We start from the raw sequence: 19,514 nt of genomic DNA, 5'->3' as shown, positions 1-19,514 counted from the left end.
CTCTCCGTTTTGGGCTCCGGAGGGCCACCCTTGCCATCAGGAGGCATCGCTCACATGTGCTAACTGGCAGCACCTCCGCTTTGTCACGGAGAGCCGGTGAGGACCTTTTCAATGATCCAACATTGTCTGCAATTGACATTTCAGTGGGGTGCTTAGAGATAAAAATGTCAGCGATATTTATAGTACAATGCGTGTGCAGTCTTTCATTTCAGGTCACTCGTCTTGACTCGGTTGACACGTCGGGCTTTGCACTGCTGATAATGTCTGTGACAACGCCGAAGATGTTCAATTTCATGGTGTTCACATGGTTCGTGGCCTGATGTTCTCTCCACACTCATGGGGATTTCTGTCAGGACAGCTGACATTAAGAACTGGCAACCCTCAGTCCTTAAGACTATAAACAGAAAAAGACTTATCTGGCAAACAAGGAAATAAATGTGTCTCCATACATTCTAATTTTATTTTTTAGAGTAATATTGCTATATAGCACTTCAATGATTTAGAGTTTAGAAAATGAATGGTGCCTTAACACTTAGCGACGAGTAATAAAATAAATAGAGGGAGTGAATTAGGAAGAAAGTTCTGAAAATTGTAGACACCACAGAAATAACTTCCAGTGTGTCCATATGTGTGTGTGTGAGGTCACGCCTGTGTATATGTGTGCCTGTTTGCATCTGTACATTTACAGGCTTGTAGCTTGTCCCATACATTCGAGAATTAGCTGATTTAGCAAAAAGGGAGCCAGTTAGACAGACAAAGCCAAGCTTTACGCTTCACAAATGTAGGTCAAGGTTAACGTGCTTTGGAAGGACACCGAAGTCTTTTTGCCATCGTCCCGTGGGGTTCTGCCAATGCGCGGGCTTAGCAGAAAAATGTCATGACATAATATTTCAACCTAAACAAAACTGCTCGGAACGTGCTTCTTGTTCCTTGGTTCTGGGCTGCTGTGGATTGCACTTGAAATTTGAGGCGGGCCTCGTCGTTGTCTGGGGTGCTGTGACCCGCATGCTGTTTGAATTGAGCTGGGAATTAACGCTGGGCTGCCTGTAGGGTTGGACTCTCTGTGTACACTTGCTGGGGGTAACCTTCTGCCGGAGAACACACTAGTATCAGGAGAACAAGAGGGCAGTGACCCAAACAACACAGAAATCCGAAAGCAGGCCCCGTGTGCCTCTCGGCCCTGTAAGATGGGGCTCATTTTTACCTCTACGGTGTTTTTGTCGCGTCAGCAGTATCTGCAAAACGCACAGTGCTACTCTTTGGGTGAGCGTAACCCCTCTTTCTGTTTTCAGCTGGTCTGAGGACCACGGGCCTTGGAAAGAGCTGGATAGATTTTGCTGGACTCCCCTGCTAACTGTGCCCTCCCTTCTTCCCGCTTCTCCCAGGGGGGCGTTTTCAGTCGTGCGCCGATGTGTCAAGCTGTGCGTGGGCCAAGAATACGCTGCCAAAATAATCAACACGAAAAAGCTCTCCGCAAGAGGTAAGCACGGCAGGCAAGTGCCCGCCGAAACGACAGGAGGACGTCTCATTATGCAATCGGTTTTTTTGTTTTTTTTGGTCCCATGTCTGTGATTCTGGGGGAAGTGGCTTGTGTGATCTTGAGAAATGTCGACGGGATGAAGATTAGCTGTGAGCTTGCGGGCTGCCATTCTACTGTAATAAGGAGCCGTTAAGTGGTTATCGCACCACGCAAGACTGGTTTAACGAGATTAGCGGCTTCTCTGAATTAGCCATCCCAGATTAGAGGAAAGGCTTGGCGTCCAGGGCTTGCAGAGCGATGTGGGCGAGGCCTCTGGTTCGTGCGCTCCTTTCTTAAGATGGCTGTCGAGATGAAGTATGTGTCACACTTGTTTACTAAAACTATTTGTTTGCCGAATTGGGCTGGGCAGGGGCTCCTTACACAAGGCCAGGACTCGGGCAGAAGTGGTGGCTCCGGTGCTCATCTGCTTCCCTAACCGACGGGGGCTGTCGGTGATAATTATCGAGGCCCAGCTGCCAATGCTCAGTTTGGCGCTCTGCCGTTTATGAGCTCAGGAGCTGCCTGAGATGTGAGGGTGGAGAAATGGGGGAGCTTTCGGTACAGGGCAAGGCGTTAAGTGGGGTGCCGTGGGGACGGCGAGACGCTCTTGGGCCTGCATTTGTCATAAGTGAGTCTCCGCATGCAGAAATGTGGCGGTTGGTGCACAGTGCACCCTGGCTGCCTTTCACAGCCACACTGGTAGGACAGACAGCAGTGAGGCTGCCTCCGGGTACTGTGTTTATAAGCGTGCCATCTTAGGGCCTCATTGCCAGATGCACGTAACATCCCAACCTTGAAGCTCGACCGCAGCATGTGCCCCTGGGCGTCGACAATCAGGGTCCTTGCCTGTTTGTCATTCAAAGTTTCTGTGATCTTTTTCATTTTAAATTATTAATTATATGTGACACAACTTCCCTTCAGGCAACAGTGACTCTTAACAAAACTGCAGCCGTGCGAGGAGTAGGAGCCATGATATGCAAAGCAATGTCATAACTGTGAACCGTGATACTTTTAAACAGTGTGTGCTGACATCATAACTATATATGCCGACCTCATAGCTGGGTTGCAAAGGGGCAGAAAATTTCTGGAAACTTTACATTCCATGGGAAGTTAAGCTGGGGAACTTTGGAAATATTCCACATTGGAAACTTAATGGCAATATATGGGAATTAATAGGAATTAACTGGAAATTTTGGGTCATTTATACAAACTGTATCATATATAAACGTTTTTGCAACCCTAACGACAAACCTTTATACTCTAAGGCAATATTTCATCAGTCTTCGGGGTCTCATCGGTGATTTTGCTCCCTCCCAGCTCCCTGCCAGACAGTCCACATTTTTGCTCCCTCCCAGCTCCCTGCCAGACAGTCCACATTTTTGCTCCCTCCCAGCTCCCTGCCAGACAGTCCACATTTTTGCTCCCTCCCAGCTCCCTGCCAGACAGTCCACATTTTTGCTCCCTCCCAGCTCCCGGTAATGTTGACTGTCTGTGAGTCCCAGAGGACTGGATTGGGAAACACTGCTCTAAGCAGTTCATGCTGAAGTCATGATTGTGATTCCTGATACCCATAATAATATACAGTTGCATCATCAGTTTATTTTGTTGCCTGTAAGGTCCTTTTTATTGTTTTGGTAATATAAATAAATACACACCATTAATAATGCATTAAACCTGTTATTACTTTTCTGTAACCACATGTAAGGGCATTTTACAGTACATTATTCCACAATGCCTCCGGATGGTCATAAGCATGTCATGCTCCCCGAAATGTTTTTTCACAGAGAAAGCTGCCGTACTGGAAGCATAGTGCTATCAGTTTCTCTGATCATGTGACCATCAGAGTGAAGCACAGCTTACCAGCTGCTGGTGTGGCTGCTGAATCCTAGCCCAGTGCTGCCAGTCCCTGTGAAGGAGCTGGCATGTCGGAGTCGGCCCCAGTGCGGCCTCTACCTCAGTGCTTCAGCCTGTCTGTCTGTTAGGATTAACATGTTTGCACGAATATCTTTGCTTATCTGCACATTCTGGCAAAGAAAGTTGAGCCCCTGAGGCTCCGCCTCTGCTGATCAGCCCGCTTTAGTCCCTAATTATATTACTGCCCTGAACAGCTTCCAATGTGAAACATCACAGGTGTGTATGACCAGGCAGGCTGCATTTCTGAGGCTCACAGGACGGCATCATGCTTCCGTTTTTTCCACAGATCACCAGAAGCTGGAGCGTGAGGCTCGTATTTGCCGGCTGCTGAAGCATCCCAACATCGGTGAGTGTCAGTGGGGCGCTCGACTCCAGCAGGGGAATACAGCTAACAGGAGTGGGGCAGCCAGATCAGCTGAGATCAGGGAGGGAGGTTCCACCGTTAGGCCCAAAGAGCCTATGCTCACCGCGGTCCTCTAGGCCGGACACTCTGCCCCTCAAAGCGTGCCCATGAGTGACACCATCTCCCCTTCCCTCCTCCAGTTCGTCTCCATGACAGCATATCAGAAGAAGGCTTCCACTACCTCATCTTTGACCTGTAAGTAGTGCGCAGTGTGTGTTCCAGTCCCTGGCCGCGTAACGCTCACCTTCCCTCTCCTTTGCTTCTGCTGGCCGTCCACCTCTTCTCATTTTCCTTTATACCGCTGCACTGCCTTGCTCCTCTACCCCTTAATCTTTTTCATCCACCTTCCTCCTCTTTTTATTTCCTCTGGGCTTTATGGGTATGTTCGCTTCCATGGCAACAAGACCATCCGCTGAACGGGAATCCTGCAAGGGGGCTTTCCCCGCCCTCCTTGGTTGGACGGGCTTTATCCCATGTGGGTGTGTGCATGCACACACGCCTGTGCTCATGCACACGGGGAGGAGCGACACACACATCGCCGACGCGAGCTGGTTTGTAATGCACACTCAGCCTGTTTGCTGACACATTTCGGCGCTGACCCTCTGCTTCCTTTTTCTTTTACCCTGCTTCAGCTTGGTGTTTTTCTTGATCAGTTCATCTGCGGTACCTTTGCACAGCAGAGCCTTTCCTGACAAACGGGCCAGATACTTCAGAGTTTGAGTCTGCTTCCTTAAGCACTACGCCACCATCTGGCTGGACACTGCGGTGCAGGAGGATCACTCACTAGCCAGCTCTGTGATGTGTCTGCAGGGTGACAGGAGGGGAGCTGTTTGAGGACATTGTGGCCAGAGAGTACTACAGCGAGGCGGATGCCAGGTATGAGAGGTCCCCCCCACCCCCAAGCAACGCCTCTCTGCTCTCCCTACCTCCTCCTCTCCTTCTCTCTCTCTCCCCCCTCTCTTTTTTCCTTGTCAGCCCCTGTCCTCACTTCTTGTCTAGCCAGTGCTGTCAGTAACGACCCGAAGAAGAACAAACCCAGAGAGCATCACTGACACCCTCCCATGTGCTGGTCTCTTTGCCAGCCCGTTGTCTGTAAATCCAGATCAGATGTGTGATGGTGCTGTGCTCTCACACCTTCCTCCAGCCACATGCTGCCGGCTCTCTCCCCTTCCCTCCTTTCCTCTCCTCTCCCTCCTTCTCTTCCCCCTCCTTTGCTCTCCTCTCTCCCCTCAACTCCCCTCCTCCCCTATTTTCCTCTCATCCTCCCCCTTTCTCACCTCTCCCCTCCTCTCCTCTGTTCTCCTCTCCTCCCTACCCTCTTTTTTCCCCTTCCTTTCCACTCCCTCCTTCCCACCTCCTTCTCTCTCCTTTTCTGGCCCTCTGTGTCACTGTGTCATTTTCTTTAACAACTTTCCTGGCTTTTTGTTATTTATTTCTATTGCTCGGTAAACCCCTCACTCTGTAAACACACACACACACGCACACACACCTGAACCGCCCGGGCCCCTCCCCAGGCACACCCCTCCCCAGGCACTCCACATTCAGGACAGGCTCGCCTGGGGGACCTAGGGAGACCCCCAGCTAAAGTGGGGCTTTAATTAGCCTAGATGATCAGTAGGACGGCCTGTTCTATGCCTGGCGTGGAGGGGTGCTGGGGGTCACTGCCACCCCCAGTGTGCCGCCCTGCCCCGAAACAAGCTGCAGCAGAAAGTGGGCAGGTTCTGTGGCCAGGCCCCCCACAGAAGCCTGCTTTTGCACCTCCACAGCGCTGGGGGAGGGGCATACAGCGGCACTTAGTCACGGGCTTCCTGGCTTCACGGCTTCTGAAGCTCCAGGCCGATCCCCGCGTCTGTGGGTCCTGGCCAGGGTGGTGCTGACTGCTCTGAGCCCCCAGGCAGCCCAGCCATCGCCTGTAGCGAGGCCCTGGGCGGCTGAGATACAATGCAGCGGTTTGGACAGACGGGCGCTGCAATTTACGGAGAAAGCTGATCGTCAACAACACCTCCCCCCCTCAACCTCCTACCTCCCTCTGTTCACTCCCCTCCGCCTCCCTTTCTCTCTCTCTCTCCCTCTTTCTCTCTGTCCCCTCCCTACTCTGCCTGAGGAATTGCGGCTGACTGTTCTGTCCCGTCGTGGGTGGGTTGATGTCAGGGTCTCATTATGTTAACGCCTTTGTCTTCTCATACTGTTCACTCTTCCCATCTCTCACCCCCTCCCATCTTTCCCATAAGCCCCACTTTAATGCCCCATGGCTTTAATGCCCAATTTTGTTCCTCTCCCATCCCTCCCATCTTCCGCCTTCCTGTCTACTACTTGACCCATCATTTGCCTCCCACGGCTTCCCGCCGCCCTCCGCCGTTTCTTGTCCCTCCTCACTACCCGCCCCCTGCCGCCCCCGTCCCGCTCTCTCACCACCCCAAACTCTCCGTTTTGTCTTCACAGTCACTGTATCCATCAGATTCTAGACAGTGTCAGTTACATTCACCAACATGACATAGTTCACAGAGACCTGAAGGTCAGTATGTGTAGTGTGAATGCTCTCGGCCTGGCCCCCGCCCCCCCGCCTGTGTCCACCCTGTCCGTTCGTGCTCGTCCCAGCCTGTCCGTCTGCCTGTCAGTGCCTGTCTCTGCATTTGTCTGTAGTGTCGTCTGTCTGTGGCACCTCGAGCAGCCCCTGCTGGACTGACCGCCCCCCTGTAATGTATTACTGACCCCCCTGCGCCCCCCCCTTCCAGCTCGCCTGTTACCCTGGTAGCAGATAACAGCACTTATCCTTTGCTCTGCCTTTGGCTGTTATATTTAAATACACACACCTGCATATTTCTGCATAATGGCAGCTAGCTGATCTAATCCTCCTTGTTTTTGTCAGCCCTGCCTTTCTGACGGTGATTCTTCAGGCCTTGTGCAGTGTTTCCCTTTAAGAGGCTGTAAGAATCTCCCCCCTTTTCACCCTCGGCCCCCTGGGAGACGATTAATCATAGCCGGCACTTTGCATACATGTAGCTGAATGTTTATGTACAGTGGGGATGTGGGGATGAGTGACTGCAGTCCCTGGGAGACCCGCGTTGAGCTGTGCTGTCGTGGGGGGGGGGGATGTTGACAGGGCTGTCCCAACAGGCACGAGGAGGTGGTATGTCCGCCTGCCTGCCCACCCGCTTCACAGGTTCTGCCACAAGGGGGGTTTAGTAGCGGCCCTCCCCACAGATTCGTCACGCAGGCGTCACGTGCAGAGATGTTATTCACAGGTTTAACCACATGGTCACAGGGCCACCATCACACCTGTTCTAATGGCGATGGTTAAATAAAGACATAACTACTCTCTATCCATTCTGGCCCTGCCCAGTCCAGTATGGCCCAGCCTATCCTGGCACAGCCTATCCTATCACCGCCCAGCCCATTCTGGCACAGCCCATCTCGGCTCCACCCAACCCAATCTGGCCCATCTCATCCTGGCCACGCCTAGCCCAGTCTTTCCCAGCCCTTCTCAGCCCCACCCACCACAGTCTGGCCCTGCCCATCCCAATGTAGTCTTGCCCCGCCCAGTCCAGTCTGGCTCCGCCCAGTCCAGTCTGGCAAAGCCCATCCCGGCCCTGTCCAGCCCAGTCTGGCCGCCCCTGCCCTGCAGAATCCTGCCTGGATTGTGATGTACTTCTATCAGTTTCTCACAGAGCACAAACATGCTGTGTGTGTATAAAGCAGACCCCCCACCGTTTGTCTTCATCTCCGTCTCTCTGAGGGAAATGTCTGTGATTCACACGGGTAAATATTATGGGCTGCCGGTAGTTTTTACGTCCTCCCCCTAGCAAGAGTTTGATCCTGGTTGGGAGCTTTGCTGTGCTGCACATGCAGCTGTGTGTCTATATTCCTGATGTCATTATCGTTAGCTGTGACTCCCTCACTCAGGCAGCTTAGTCGTTTCGGGTTACGCTGTTTTATGCCGGTGACTTGACACCCTTACTGGCCAGCTACAAATCCTTCACTTATATCTGTCGCCACGCCAACAAGGGCAAGCCTTTGTCTTTCCTCGTTCCATAACATGCTTGCCCACAGCCCCTGCCCTCCTCCCCGCCCACCTTTCTGAGTCCATATACATCGTCGTCGGTGTGTCTCTGACCAATTGAACATCACAATCATGGCACTGCTGTGATGTTTCCCTGTTTGAAGCAGTACTGATCCATGAAATGATGCTGATTGGATGTGACACTCCTGTTGCCCCCGCCCTCCCAATGCTAAGCCCCTCCTTTGATGGGCACATAGCCCTGCCTCTCCAAACTGGCCCCGTTTCACGGTACAGCGCTCAGCTGGGGGATGGGTCAGCGTAGGCGTGCCGGCCCAGAGTTGGCCGCTCGGGTGTCCACTGGCATGATATCGATGAGGTTTGTCATAGGGGGGGTTGGGTTTGGAGCCCTTTTGTACCCTGTTGTGGAAGGAGCGGATACTCCCTACCTGCACATCTCCGTCCACAACATGCTTGCACACTCCTTCCACTTCCTCCTTCAATCTGATTGGCTGTAACGACCCTGGTGGTATGGGGAGTCCCAAACAGGAGCGTGTTATTTTTACAGACTGTATGTTCTGTCTCACTACACTCGCCTCACCCTTTTACTGCTCACAGTGTGACACTGAAGTCCTTGTGAAGTCCCTGTCTTGCTTGTGTTTCCCCCGGGTGCATTTCTGCGATTGCACTTGTGCAACAGAATACATGAGGTCTCTCTAGCACCGCCCTTTTGGCAGCTCACTACAGTCATGCAAAAGTAATCGTTCCCTTGTTAAGGTGCTATAGGGAGCTACAGTTTTGAGGTGCTGGCACACAGATCTCTGTCGCTGGTATTTGTGACTTGTAGGTGCGTGTGTCTGTCTGTCTGAATGGACTTACTTGGGGAGATGCAGGAGTTTGTGTTCAGCCGCCCCTCTCACCCCTCTCTGGCCTGTGCACGAGACTGTAGCGCTGCTCTGACTAACACGCCCCCTGGTGTTTGCATGCAGTCATTGCATCCAGCAGATCCTGGAGGCGGTGCTTCACTGCCATCAAATGGGCGTGGTGCACCGAGACCTGAAGGTGAGTGGCAGGCCTGGTAATATCACTGTCCTTGGAGCTCTGTGTGTGTGTGTGTGTGTGTGTGTGTGTGTGTGTGTGTGTGTGTGTGTGTGTGTGTGTGTGTGTGTGTGTGTGTGTGTGTGTAATCGTTATATTATTGTTTGGTAAAGTGAGCCTTGGTCGCAGCAATGCGACAAGCTTGTGGGCTGCTGTGTTGCCTTGTGCCATGCATGCACCGTGTGACTACATGTCTTCGTTCTGCATGCGTCAGTGCTCCACCGTTTGGTCTCAGCCTTGCGGTCTGGTCGGACTCTCTTGTGTAAAGACGTAATTTGAAGCGTGATGCTCTGATGGAGGACAGCAAATCTCTGTGTGAATACGTGTGTGTAAATGTGCGCTTTTTTTGAGCAATGTGGCTGACCAGTGTCTCCAAAAGCCTGGTCCTCACGGCAGGACCTCAGACCCCTGGTCTGCATGGAGTGTGCGGTGTTTCGGAGTGTTCCATACTGCGGTCTGTCACCCAGAACTTTGCCCCTCCATGAAGGACATGAGTTAACATGAACATCTTGGGGATGCTTCTGAAATGACTGCAAGATTATAGTTGAAGAATGGCATCCTTGCGGTGTCGCGTGACCCACAATCACTGTGCAAAAGGCCACCCAGAGAAGGGTGCTAGAGAGAGGCCTGGAGCAGACCTAGAGCAGGGGAGCCGGCTTGATGTGCTGCTGGTTTCTGCTGTTCAGGCCCAATGCCATACCATCACTGTGGGCTTCACCTCCGGTTTCCCTTTCTGCTGAATTAGCAGCTGACTGCCACCTCCACCCCTTAAAGTACGGAGAGGCCTGTCAGGGGGGGTCCTAGCTCAGAGGTACACTTCGCAATTAACAGATGTCTTCTGTTCGAATATCAAGCCAAGGCTTCTGTTTATGGCCATTATTCCACAATGGCCAAAGCTAAAAAGTGGCATTCGAGGTCTGAAGAAATTAATCAGCCTGCAGGATGGCCGTGTCACTGAGCGACATGAGAAGTCGGTCACCTTCGCACCTGTGGCGGATCTGGTTCTGTGGAGGGGCTGGTATCAGAACCAGTTTCCTCATTGCTGTCCTTAAAAACACTTATGAACCAGGTCATTCAATTGTTTTAAGGCAAGCTCACGTCAATGGACTGTATTGCCCAAGCAAGCAGAGTGCTGAATGTCCCAGAGGAATCTCATGTGAGGTGGTCCACATCAACCCCACCACAGCTGGGACAGAGGGTGTGATTCTAGCTGGTTAAACTTCAAGGAGGTTCAGGAAAGAGACTGCGAGCGTAGCATCTTTGGACACCTCCTGTGTCTGTTATGCAGCCTTTGTGACCCTGAGATGTATTGACGTGGAGCGTCTGAAAGACACGTCGAACCTGTGGCTCTCTATCTCTGCTCCAAAGTCACGGACTCGCAGTGGGGCACGACTGGAGCACACAAGCACGATGGCACCCGGCGGTGCCCTGGGACCGTCATGCCTTTCGGGGAACCATGCGCTGAAGATGGATATGCTGAGAACGGACGGAGCTGGGATGGCAGCTGGGGGTGTTCACAGGCTGCAAGGCCTGCGCGAATCATCGGGCCTGGCAGACAGGGCGGAACAAGATGGACTCCGCTAACCTCTGTGCTGCCGTCTCCGTGAGAGAAGCACGGAGCATCTTCCCGGCACGATTTCACAGCACGAGTCGAGCAGCGTCGATCTGCAGCCTGTGGAAATGCCATGAGGCGCTGAATCATTTCTGTAAGCCCATTTCCTGCCGGGTCGCACCGGCCTTCTGCTGATAGGTCATTCGCCCTGCAGGTGGCAGCCATACCGGCTCCACAGGGATGGAGACCAGCACACGTTCTGTCAGATCTATGTGCTCCGCTCCGTGGGCAGTGCTGGTCAGTTGGCGGCAGGTGTGACAGCAGAGTGCGATGGGAGAGCGAGGAGCCTCAGGCTTTACAGAACGGAGACGGCTCATGTTGTCTGGCTCAGCGAAGATCATGTGCGGAGCCTCAGTATTGGACTATAGGGCAAGCCTTCCATGTGGCCGATGTACTCGGAGGGCGGTGTGTGTGGGTGTGTGTGTGGGTGGCACCGTGTGCCTTCACATGCCCAGCTTGGCTATGGGGTGCCTGACATCTGATGCCCCCCCCCCACTTCTCTTCCTCAGCCAGAAAACCTGCTTCTGGCAAGCAAGTGCAAGAATGCTGCCGTGAAGCTGGCCGACTTCGGTCTGGCCATCGAGGTGCAGGGGGACCAGCAGGCCTGGTTTGGTAGGTGGCTGCCACAACCCCCTCCACTTCCTTCCCCTCACTATAGAGACCTGCCAACCAGTAGGGGAGCAACTGGTTTTCCTGGGGTGGATTTCCAAGCTGGTGTCATTTCCAGCACGTTATTTTTCTCCAGGTTATTGCCAGTTGGAGGTCACTTATCCTTATGATCTTTCATGGCTGGAGTGGAATTTACTTCTACAAAATGAACTGCAAGTCTCTAGGACTCAAACTGCCAGTATAAAACAGTTTTAGGCATCTTAAGGGTATTTTTTTATACATATGCTTTAAGTTGTGATGTAATCTTAACAAGGTTTTTCAGTCGGCTCCTGGTGCATGATGGGATACCTGTATGTGTGTCCTTTGTGGCAGGCTTCGCTGGAACGCCGGGGTACCTGTCCCCTGAGGTGCTGAGGAAGGAGGCGTACGGCAAGCCTGTGGACATCTGGGCATGTGGTGAGGGGTGGTGGGGAAACGTGCTTGCCCGCGTTCACACTCGGGTGCACCACGCTCACACACGCGCACACTGACACCTGCCACATTGCCGCTCTCCCCCGCTTGCTAGTTCAGGGCCACGGAGCGCCGGCCGTGCCGAGCATTAACCGCACCCCGCGCTAACTACACGAAGCGCTGGCCCCCCCATGAGCCGCCTCCTCCGCCGCACCTTCTCCCCCGTGGCCGTTTGCCGTCAGTCGCGGGTCACGTGACAGGCTTTTATCTAGTCCCATCTGGAGCCCGGGGTCTGGGAACAGGCCCTAGGTGTAATGACGTAGTAGATGATCGCACCGTGTCCATTCCCATCTGTCCGTGTGCCCAGGTGTGATCCTGTACATCCTGCTGGTGGGGTATCCTCCATTCTGGGATGAGGACCAGCACAAGTTGTACCAGCAGATCAAAGCGGGAGCTTATGACGTGAGTGTGGCCTGGGCGGGCGGTCATCCTCTCCTCTTCCATCTTCTTCCCTTCTTTTTGCATCTTCCCTTTATGTTATAGACTATTTCCGCAACCATCACCCGTTAGTCGTCATAGACTCCGAGGCATCCTTCTGTCCGCACGTTTCGGGTCTGTCCTGATAGGCATGCCTCGGCATTTGACGTTGACCCCGTGTCTCGTCCCTTCCCCACAGTTCCCCTCTCCAGAGTGGGACACGGTCACTCCTGAGGCGAAGAACCTGATCAACCAGATGCTGACCATCAACCCAGCCAAGAGGATCACTGCCCAGGAGGCTCTGAAGCACCCCTGGGTCTGCGTGAGTGTCCTGCAGATGCAGAAGGGCCACTCACTCACATGGACATGTACTTGTGCCCCCGGGGCTCTCACACACACACGTATATGTCTCTCTCCCTGTCTTACAGCAACGCTCTACAGTGGCTTCTATGATGCACAGACAAGAGACCGTGGAGTGCCTTAAGAAATTCAATGCCAGGAGGAAGCTCAAGGTTAGTCGGAGCTCGCTGATCCGCTCTTGTGCTACACCATGACCTCTCAAGGTCAGCCGGGGGCACCGATAAGACTGCTGGCAGGCGGCAGGCTGGGACAGCGGCGTCTCTGAACAATCACTCCGCCATTTGCAAGGGTGACATCTGCCACTTTTCTGCCCACAGGGAGCCATCCTCACCACCATGCTGGTTTCGCGAAACTTCTCTGGTAAGTCGAAGAAGCTCAGGAGACAGCAGGAGTGGCTCTACAGGGGGCATTGTCGGGGGGGGGGGGGAGGGGGTGGCATCACTATTGCCAGGGGGTGACCCCCTAACTTGGCATCCGGGGATGACTGGGCAGAGGCGGGGACAGTCGCCACGTCGGAGGGGCCTTGTGGCATGGCTCCGGGTCCCCGAGACAGACGATCACCAGGAATTTAATGACCTTCCTCCTCGAAGCGCAGCAGCCGGGCTGGTGATAGACGCCTTCATGAGGTGTGTGTGTGTGTGTGTGTGTGTGTGTGTGTGTGTGTCAGAAAGAAGGACCTTGGTGATGATGTCACAGGTGGGAGAATCTCTTATTGGCTGGTGTGCAGCAGTAGCGGGGCACATCAGGAGAGCCCCGCCCTAACCCATCTCCCCCCCATCGCATCATCCTTCTCATCTCTCTTCTTAATTAGCTACTGTCTGCGTGCCTTGCCCTGCCTTCCTGCGACGGCGGTCTCTGCCATCCTCTCTCTCGGTGTAGGGGGGGGCGGCCCGGCCCTCGTACTGTGCTGCAATGTCAGGCATGGCCCTACCTTTAAGGGTTAGGGGTATGGGGGGGGGCGTTCCACTTAAACCGGCCGCTTCTGTTTCTGCAGCAGCTGAGAGACTCACTTTGGGCATCTTCCTCTCTTACCAGTAAAAATCCTCCCGCCCCAGCCTGGTCCCCCACCCCCTCCTAACTAATGCTTGGTTATTCTCTCTCTCTCTTTTTGTTTTTCTCTTTCACGTTTTCTGTCATTCGTTTTGGACACTCAGTGGGCCGGCAGACCACGGCTCCCGCCACCATCACCGCGGCCGCCGCAGCCGGCACGACCGCGGGGCTGGTGGAGCAAGGTAGCCCCTCCCCCACTCGCGCCCCCGCCCCACCTTTCCTCCGCATGGAGCATGAGGCATGGAGCGCACCACACACCCCCCTTCTTTCCCTCGTAGCTCTGCGGCCGGGAGGAGAGCCTGGATCTCATGACCCTGTGGAGCTGCACCTCCTTCCCCGCGGCTCCTCTGACTAACAGCTCTGTCCTGTTCTCCTCACAGCACGGCCCCGGGGTCCGCATGATCGGGCCCTCTGGTCCCCCTCCATGTTATACTGTCTGCCCAACTCCGCTTAGATGAAAATAACCTGTGTGCGTCCGCCTGCCGCCCCCCGCCAAACCCCCGCTCTCGCTGTCCTCCTCTCTGGCGCCCTATGGCTCTCCTCTTCCTCTGCTTCCCCGAGCACTGGCTTGGGCTGCCTGTTCTTGAGGCTGGTCTCTATCCTCCTGTGCATCTCCCTCCATGGGTGTGGAGCGCCCCTCTGCGGTGCTGCTGGTTGTCGCTTGGGGCCGTGGCGGCGGCCAGGGCTGCTGCATGCGGTGTGCTGTGGGGGGGGGGGGGGGCTCAGGTGTGCTGCATGTCAAGAGCTTTGTGTCGGGCGAGTCCCTCCATCAGGTCAGTCGCCCTGTTTGCTGCGGTAACACCCGAGTTCGCGCTGTGACACTGTGATCCGACAACACAGAGTGGCCTGACGTTCACGTCCGGGAAGGTGACGGGATTGCCGGGCAGGGGGCCACTTTGATGGGTCGAGTGACATCAACGAGGCCTGGATGGTTCACTAAGCTGTCCCCACATTGCCGCACTCCCAGCCAGCTGTTTACTCCAAAGTGTCACTTTGCATCCCCAGACCCTGACCGGCGCCCAGGCTTTCTCTCCCCCCCTGTGGCATTGCCCTTTGTAGGCGCTGTCATTAGCCCCGTCACTTGGGTAAGGTTTGCTCACGCCGAGAGCACTGACAGTGGAAGCCTACGCTGGTGTCGCCCCACCTGCACTGTTGCCATCTTCATCGTCTTGGGTTTCTGTGTGACCAAGAGGATGCAGAAATGTCTCCGTTAGATGCAGTATTGTGGAAATGAATTTGCTTCCCGTCTGATTTTCAGTATATTTGCATGGTCAAATTCACATTGTGCTCTGAATCCCCAGTGACTTTAGAAAAAGATAGAGTTTGAAAGGCAGGTATGTAGTTCTGGGGTTGCAGTAAAACCACAACTGAAGCCATAAAGTCTGATTAGAGATAGTACATTTTCAAACTCAGTCTTTTCAAGACTGGCCATCCTGTGAGAACCAGTGTAAAATTGTCCAAAAACTTTGGAACAACAGTCAGGCATCTGCAAAGGCTGCTAATCTTCCATCAGTAGGACCTCTGATGGAAATCAGTGGTGTCAATGCAGAAACCAACACTGTTTTATGGATGGACCCATAAAAAGTGGTACTTCTTGGCTGATTGGCCGGTTAAGTCTGGTGAAAACCACTGGATCTCTCACCACATGAGCTACATCGGCAGATGGCTCTGATGGTGAGATTTGAGGAACCTGGACCATTTCCCTTCATTAAAAGAACATACATGAGAATGTCAGATCGTGTTTTTATGAGAACTGCACCTGGGTCGTACTCCAAGACGACGCTCTGTAACATGTCTGCATCAAAATCGCCGGAGATCAGCAAAATTAACAGTTCAGACTGATCTAGCGAAAGCTGAACCCCACTGAGATGTTGGGGGAAGCAGTTCATACCCAGAATGTTTGAGATGAAACAGTTGTGTATAGAGGAGAGGGCTGGAGATCCGCCCGCGCTCTGCGGGAGAGCGATCGATAACTGCGGGAGGCATCTGCTTGCTGTCCGTGTGGCTGCTGTATGGGGGTGGTTTCATAAATTATGTGGGCTGTACAGAAGTGCCTTTATAAGCCCCGGTTCCCTTTTTCATCCAGGTTTGGTGGAATATCTGATACCAAATACATGCAAATATGCAGAAAATCTGACAGTTTCTTATTTTCTGATCTTAATTTATTTTGTTTAATAAAAGCTTACACTCTTATATGGTAGAGCAGTACTATTTGTGCCACGCAGGTGGAAACGCTGAACATCTGAACCAATCGCGTGCCTGTGCTGATGCTCTCTGTCGGGTGATGATTGCACCATCCACCTGCAGTGGCCCCTGCGTCGCTTGGGGAGCCTGTGTGAATATGCTGCATGTAGTTTGTTTGAGTGGCTGTAATGTCGGCTAGCGGGAAGGACTGTGGACTTGCGCTGGAGGCGCCGCTCCAGCTCGTACCATCAGCCGCAGTCATCATGCTGCAGCATCTCTCAGGGCCAGCGTCTGATGGTGACCGATTCGTGTCTTTAAAATAAGCTGGATTTGAACGCCCGTGTTCTTTTCTCACACATTCCTCTTAATCTTTTTTTTTCCCCCCGTTTTCTGTCTTCCCTCTTGCTTCTGTAATGTGTGCCAAGGTAAGGACTCACTGTCAGGGGCTGTGCTGCAGACAAACAGCGCCCTCTCTTGGGCACTTGGATAATCATAGCGCCTTGACTAGTGCCAGCAAAGAAAAACCGCCTCCGTTCCTTGGGGTGCATTAATCGTGAGAGTGAATGTTTATGTGTGTGAAACAAGGTCAGCGGATTATCTGGGGATCCTGGGGTCTAGTCATGTCGGCATGACAATTCATTTGTTTGTTTTCATTTTTTGTGAATCGCTAAGTGCACGCCATCGCCAACGTGTATTTTATGCATTGCATAAGAAGTTAGAGAATTGGAATCTGTTAAGAGCTGGACATCCTGCACGGCCGCTCCAATATCCTGCAGCGTGGTGCGGGGCTCCATGGGAGCGAGGTCCTATAGTCTGTCTGTCTTGTGTCCAGCCCCCAACCCCGCACATGTTCAGCCAATCAGACTGCCCCGTGCCAGGAGACTTCGTGGCAGTGGGTGATGCCCTTTGGGTCGGTCCCCTCGTTTTCCCAGTGCCCAGGGATCCTGGTCTCGTGTGCCCATATCTCTTGATGTTTGCACGTGTTTTAGCCCTTGTTAAGCGTGTGTGGGTGCATGTTAGTGTCCCTGTAACGAGCTTCGAGATAGTATGAAGGGTTGTTTTGTTTGCTTGAAAGTGTGCCGGATAGTTTTTGCTTGTATGGTTGTGCAAGACCAGGTGTGTGTTAGAGAATGAGTGTAGTGTCTGTGTGCATGAGGGAGTGTGGGAGTGTGTGTGCAGTCTTCTTTAGCAACGGATATAGTCTGTGCACGAGGGAATGTGGAAGTGAGTACTGTCTGTGGGTGATGTAAGGAGATGTAGATGGCTTTGTGTGTGTATGTGTGTGTGTGTCTATGCTTGGCCCTGCTCTGTGCACACTGCTACCTCTCTTACCGCAACCTGGGTTTAGTCTGTAATGTGTGGTTAAAATTGCCTCCGTCATTCGATACTGTCTCGATGACACTGTCTTCTGCCATGTTCTCCAACATGCTCCCCTCCACTCACACCAGTCATCGGTTGCAGCGAATGCATTTTACAGCATGTGATCGCCCTGCTGTCGGAAATTCGTTTGCCCTAACTGGCGGTGCTGTCCTCTAACGGGGGGGGGGGGGGGGCTGCTGTCGCCATCACGTTCTCGGGGGAGGGGGCCACTTGCCGCTGTAATAACCCCACCCCCGGCTGCTTCTCTCGGTAGCTGAGTATTCAGATTGCAGATTAATGCTTCGTATTTTATGGGCACCGCAGTATCCGCTGTCCACACTCAGTATCTCTCTCCCTCTTTTTCCCCTTTTATAGCAGCCAAGAGTTTGCTGAACAAGAAAGCAGACATCAAGGTGAGGCTCACCAAGTGCCCCCCCATTTCCCTCATGATAGCTGTGTTTTGTAGCTCTTCTGCCATTTCTGTGTGTTGATTTCCACGCCTGTGACGGTGTGAGCACGTGACATTACGTATGACACGGCTGCTTTTGCCTTCCGTTGACAGACCCTATGTATTTGTTGAGTGCGTGTGCGAGAGAGGGAGGTGCACAGTTACACTCATGCTGGTACAGCCAGGCCCCATGCCTGCTGGGAGGGCTGTCCGTAGATCTGCCTGCTGCGTGTGTGCATTCCCTCTGCACTGCTGGGTACAGTCTACTACGCTGACTCACATTTTTGTACCTTTGGCATGATCACTTTTATGGAAATAACCCAGTCCAGCATCCCCTGGAACAATGAGCTATCTGCTATGTCAGATATCTTTGCAGCGTGTGAGCTTATAGGCTGTAGTTTGGATTTAAATCGAACCCTTCAAGATGGAGGAGTCCCTGAAAGCAGCCATTTTGGAGGTGAATGCCCCTTCCTCAGCAACGGCCCCTATGGTTGTTCCTTGGTTTGTCCACGAGCCGCCAGGCAATCGAGGTTCCCTAGTCGAAGAAGCAAGATCCTTCCCAGCCCCCTCATAAGCAGATTTCGCCCCCATCCGTGAATTGCAGGCCCTCATCTTACATTTTAGGCCCTTGGGCCACTTGCCAAGAGCTCGGAGCCAGAATGTAGGCTGCATTTGAGAAACTCTACACATGTAGCAGCTCGAAGCTCCCAGCCGTAGGGATGACATCAGCTTCTGGTTGGGGCGGCCATCTTGAGGGAGCTGAAGGAGCTGAAAGGAAGGGCCCTTCGCCTCTCTGCGTCTGCCTGGAGGTGCGCCCCCACATGGTGAAATCCCAAAGAGGATTCTCTCCGGTTGGCATGTCTAAGTCGCCGGTGCCAGCTTATGTAAAATTCCACCACACACAAGGATCTTTCCTCATCAAGTTCGGATTTTGGCGAGTGGCGTGATTTTCGTTAGGATTTCATCCTGTTAAACAGGACTCTCAGAAAGACTCCCTGTGTCTGATTGGCCTGTGTCATCAGGTGACAATGACAGTGCCACAGGAGCACATGCTCACCTGGATGCCTGTCCTCTCTATCTTCCATGCTCATCCTGAACTCTGTATTCTCCCCTCCTCGCCACACTGCGTTCCGCGGCCTCAGCCGTCCCGTCTCCAGCTGTGTGTGTGTGTGTGTGTGTGTGTGTGTGTGTGAGAGAAAGAGGGAGAGAGAGAGAGAGAGAGAAGGAGAGAGAGTGAGGGAGCCTGAGGTGCTGCCAGGGATGTGACTCCTGTTCCAGATTTAGCTGTGCCTCTCAACCCTGCAAACTCAGTGCCAGAAATAGACACTTCCACCGTGCCGTCCCCATCGCCTAGCAACAGGCTCGCAGCGTACCTGCATTCTGACAGATCTGCATCGTGACATCTCACTGAGACCATCCTGTTCCCTTCCTGACGGGTGGGGGTGTCACTGTATAACCAGTGTGTGTTTATTACGGTGGCTCAAAGAGCCCATAACCAGAAGTGCGGTCTTACAAAATCAATCCACACGTCGTTTCGTTGAAGTGACAGGGGCGGCCTGGTGCACCATCTTCGTCCCTCTGGTGTGGACGGGGTCACTGACCTGTTTCTCACCATCGGCTCAGAATCAAGCTTTTCATTATGTTTCATTCAGAATTATTTGAGTGAGTCGTTTTCATTTACTATAAATGCCAGTTTGACGTGCAGCTTCCACCTCTTAGCTGTGCTGAAAGGGCGGTGAGAAGAGGCCTTACATGGTGAGGAATAATGCTGCTTCAGAGCTTCTCGTTCCTCTCAGCACGTGGGCCCAAGCCGTCCGTTCGAGGTGATGTGACCGAGCAGGCTGCCTGCGTGATTCCCCACCTCTGCGTAATGTGATCACAGTGACCTCCACCCCACACCCAGCAGAGCTATGTTCAGTCATTGAGGAGATCAGTCTCTTCTGATGTGGGGCCTGTATTATGGCAGAAGACCAAAAATAAAGTTCAAGTACAAGGAGAAAGGAGCTGTCGTTTTGCCAGAGACCCAGATGATTG

At 53.1% G+C, this 19,514-nt stretch overlaps 1 protein-coding gene across 10 annotated transcripts in view; it reads left to right on the top strand.

Moving 5' to 3' along the window:
- Nucleotides 1-19,514, top strand: part of LOC125714672 (calcium/calmodulin-dependent protein kinase type II subunit beta) — a 38,312-nt gene that overhangs the window by 3,916 nt on the left and 14,882 nt on the right. For 3 of the 10 annotated variants that reach the window (XM_048985497.1, XM_048985560.1, XM_048985523.1), the window contains exons 2-14: nucleotides 1,386-1,480; nucleotides 3,720-3,779; nucleotides 3,977-4,031; nucleotides 4,647-4,712; nucleotides 8,823-8,895; nucleotides 11,053-11,155; nucleotides 11,525-11,608; nucleotides 11,970-12,064; nucleotides 12,279-12,401; nucleotides 12,508-12,591; nucleotides 12,757-12,799; nucleotides 13,594-13,671; nucleotides 17,408-17,445. In XM_048985497.1, coding sequence (XP_048841454.1) covers nucleotides 1,386-1,480; nucleotides 3,720-3,779; nucleotides 3,977-4,031; nucleotides 4,647-4,712; nucleotides 8,823-8,895; nucleotides 11,053-11,155; nucleotides 11,525-11,608; nucleotides 11,970-12,064; nucleotides 12,279-12,401; nucleotides 12,508-12,591; nucleotides 12,757-12,799; nucleotides 13,594-13,671; nucleotides 17,408-17,445 — 997 coding nt within the window. Of the gene's footprint in view, nucleotides 1-1,385; nucleotides 1,481-3,719; nucleotides 3,780-3,976; nucleotides 4,032-4,646; nucleotides 4,713-6,278; nucleotides 6,352-8,822; nucleotides 8,896-11,052; nucleotides 11,156-11,524; nucleotides 11,609-11,969; nucleotides 12,065-12,278; nucleotides 12,402-12,507; nucleotides 12,592-12,756; nucleotides 12,800-13,593; nucleotides 13,672-17,407; nucleotides 17,446-19,514 lie in introns of all 10 variants that reach the window. The other 7 variants (XM_048985542.1, XM_048985580.1, XM_048985570.1 and 4 more) reach the window with 4 other exon arrangements.

The sequence above is a fragment of the Brienomyrus brachyistius genome, chromosome 2 (genome assembly GCF_023856365.1).
Source record: "Brienomyrus brachyistius isolate T26 chromosome 2, BBRACH_0.4, whole genome shotgun sequence".
Taxonomy (NCBI): domain Eukaryota; kingdom Metazoa; phylum Chordata; class Actinopteri; order Osteoglossiformes; family Mormyridae; genus Brienomyrus; species Brienomyrus brachyistius.
Note: the sequence above shows the minus strand (reverse complement) of the source record. Positions and strands in the feature narration are given on the sequence as shown.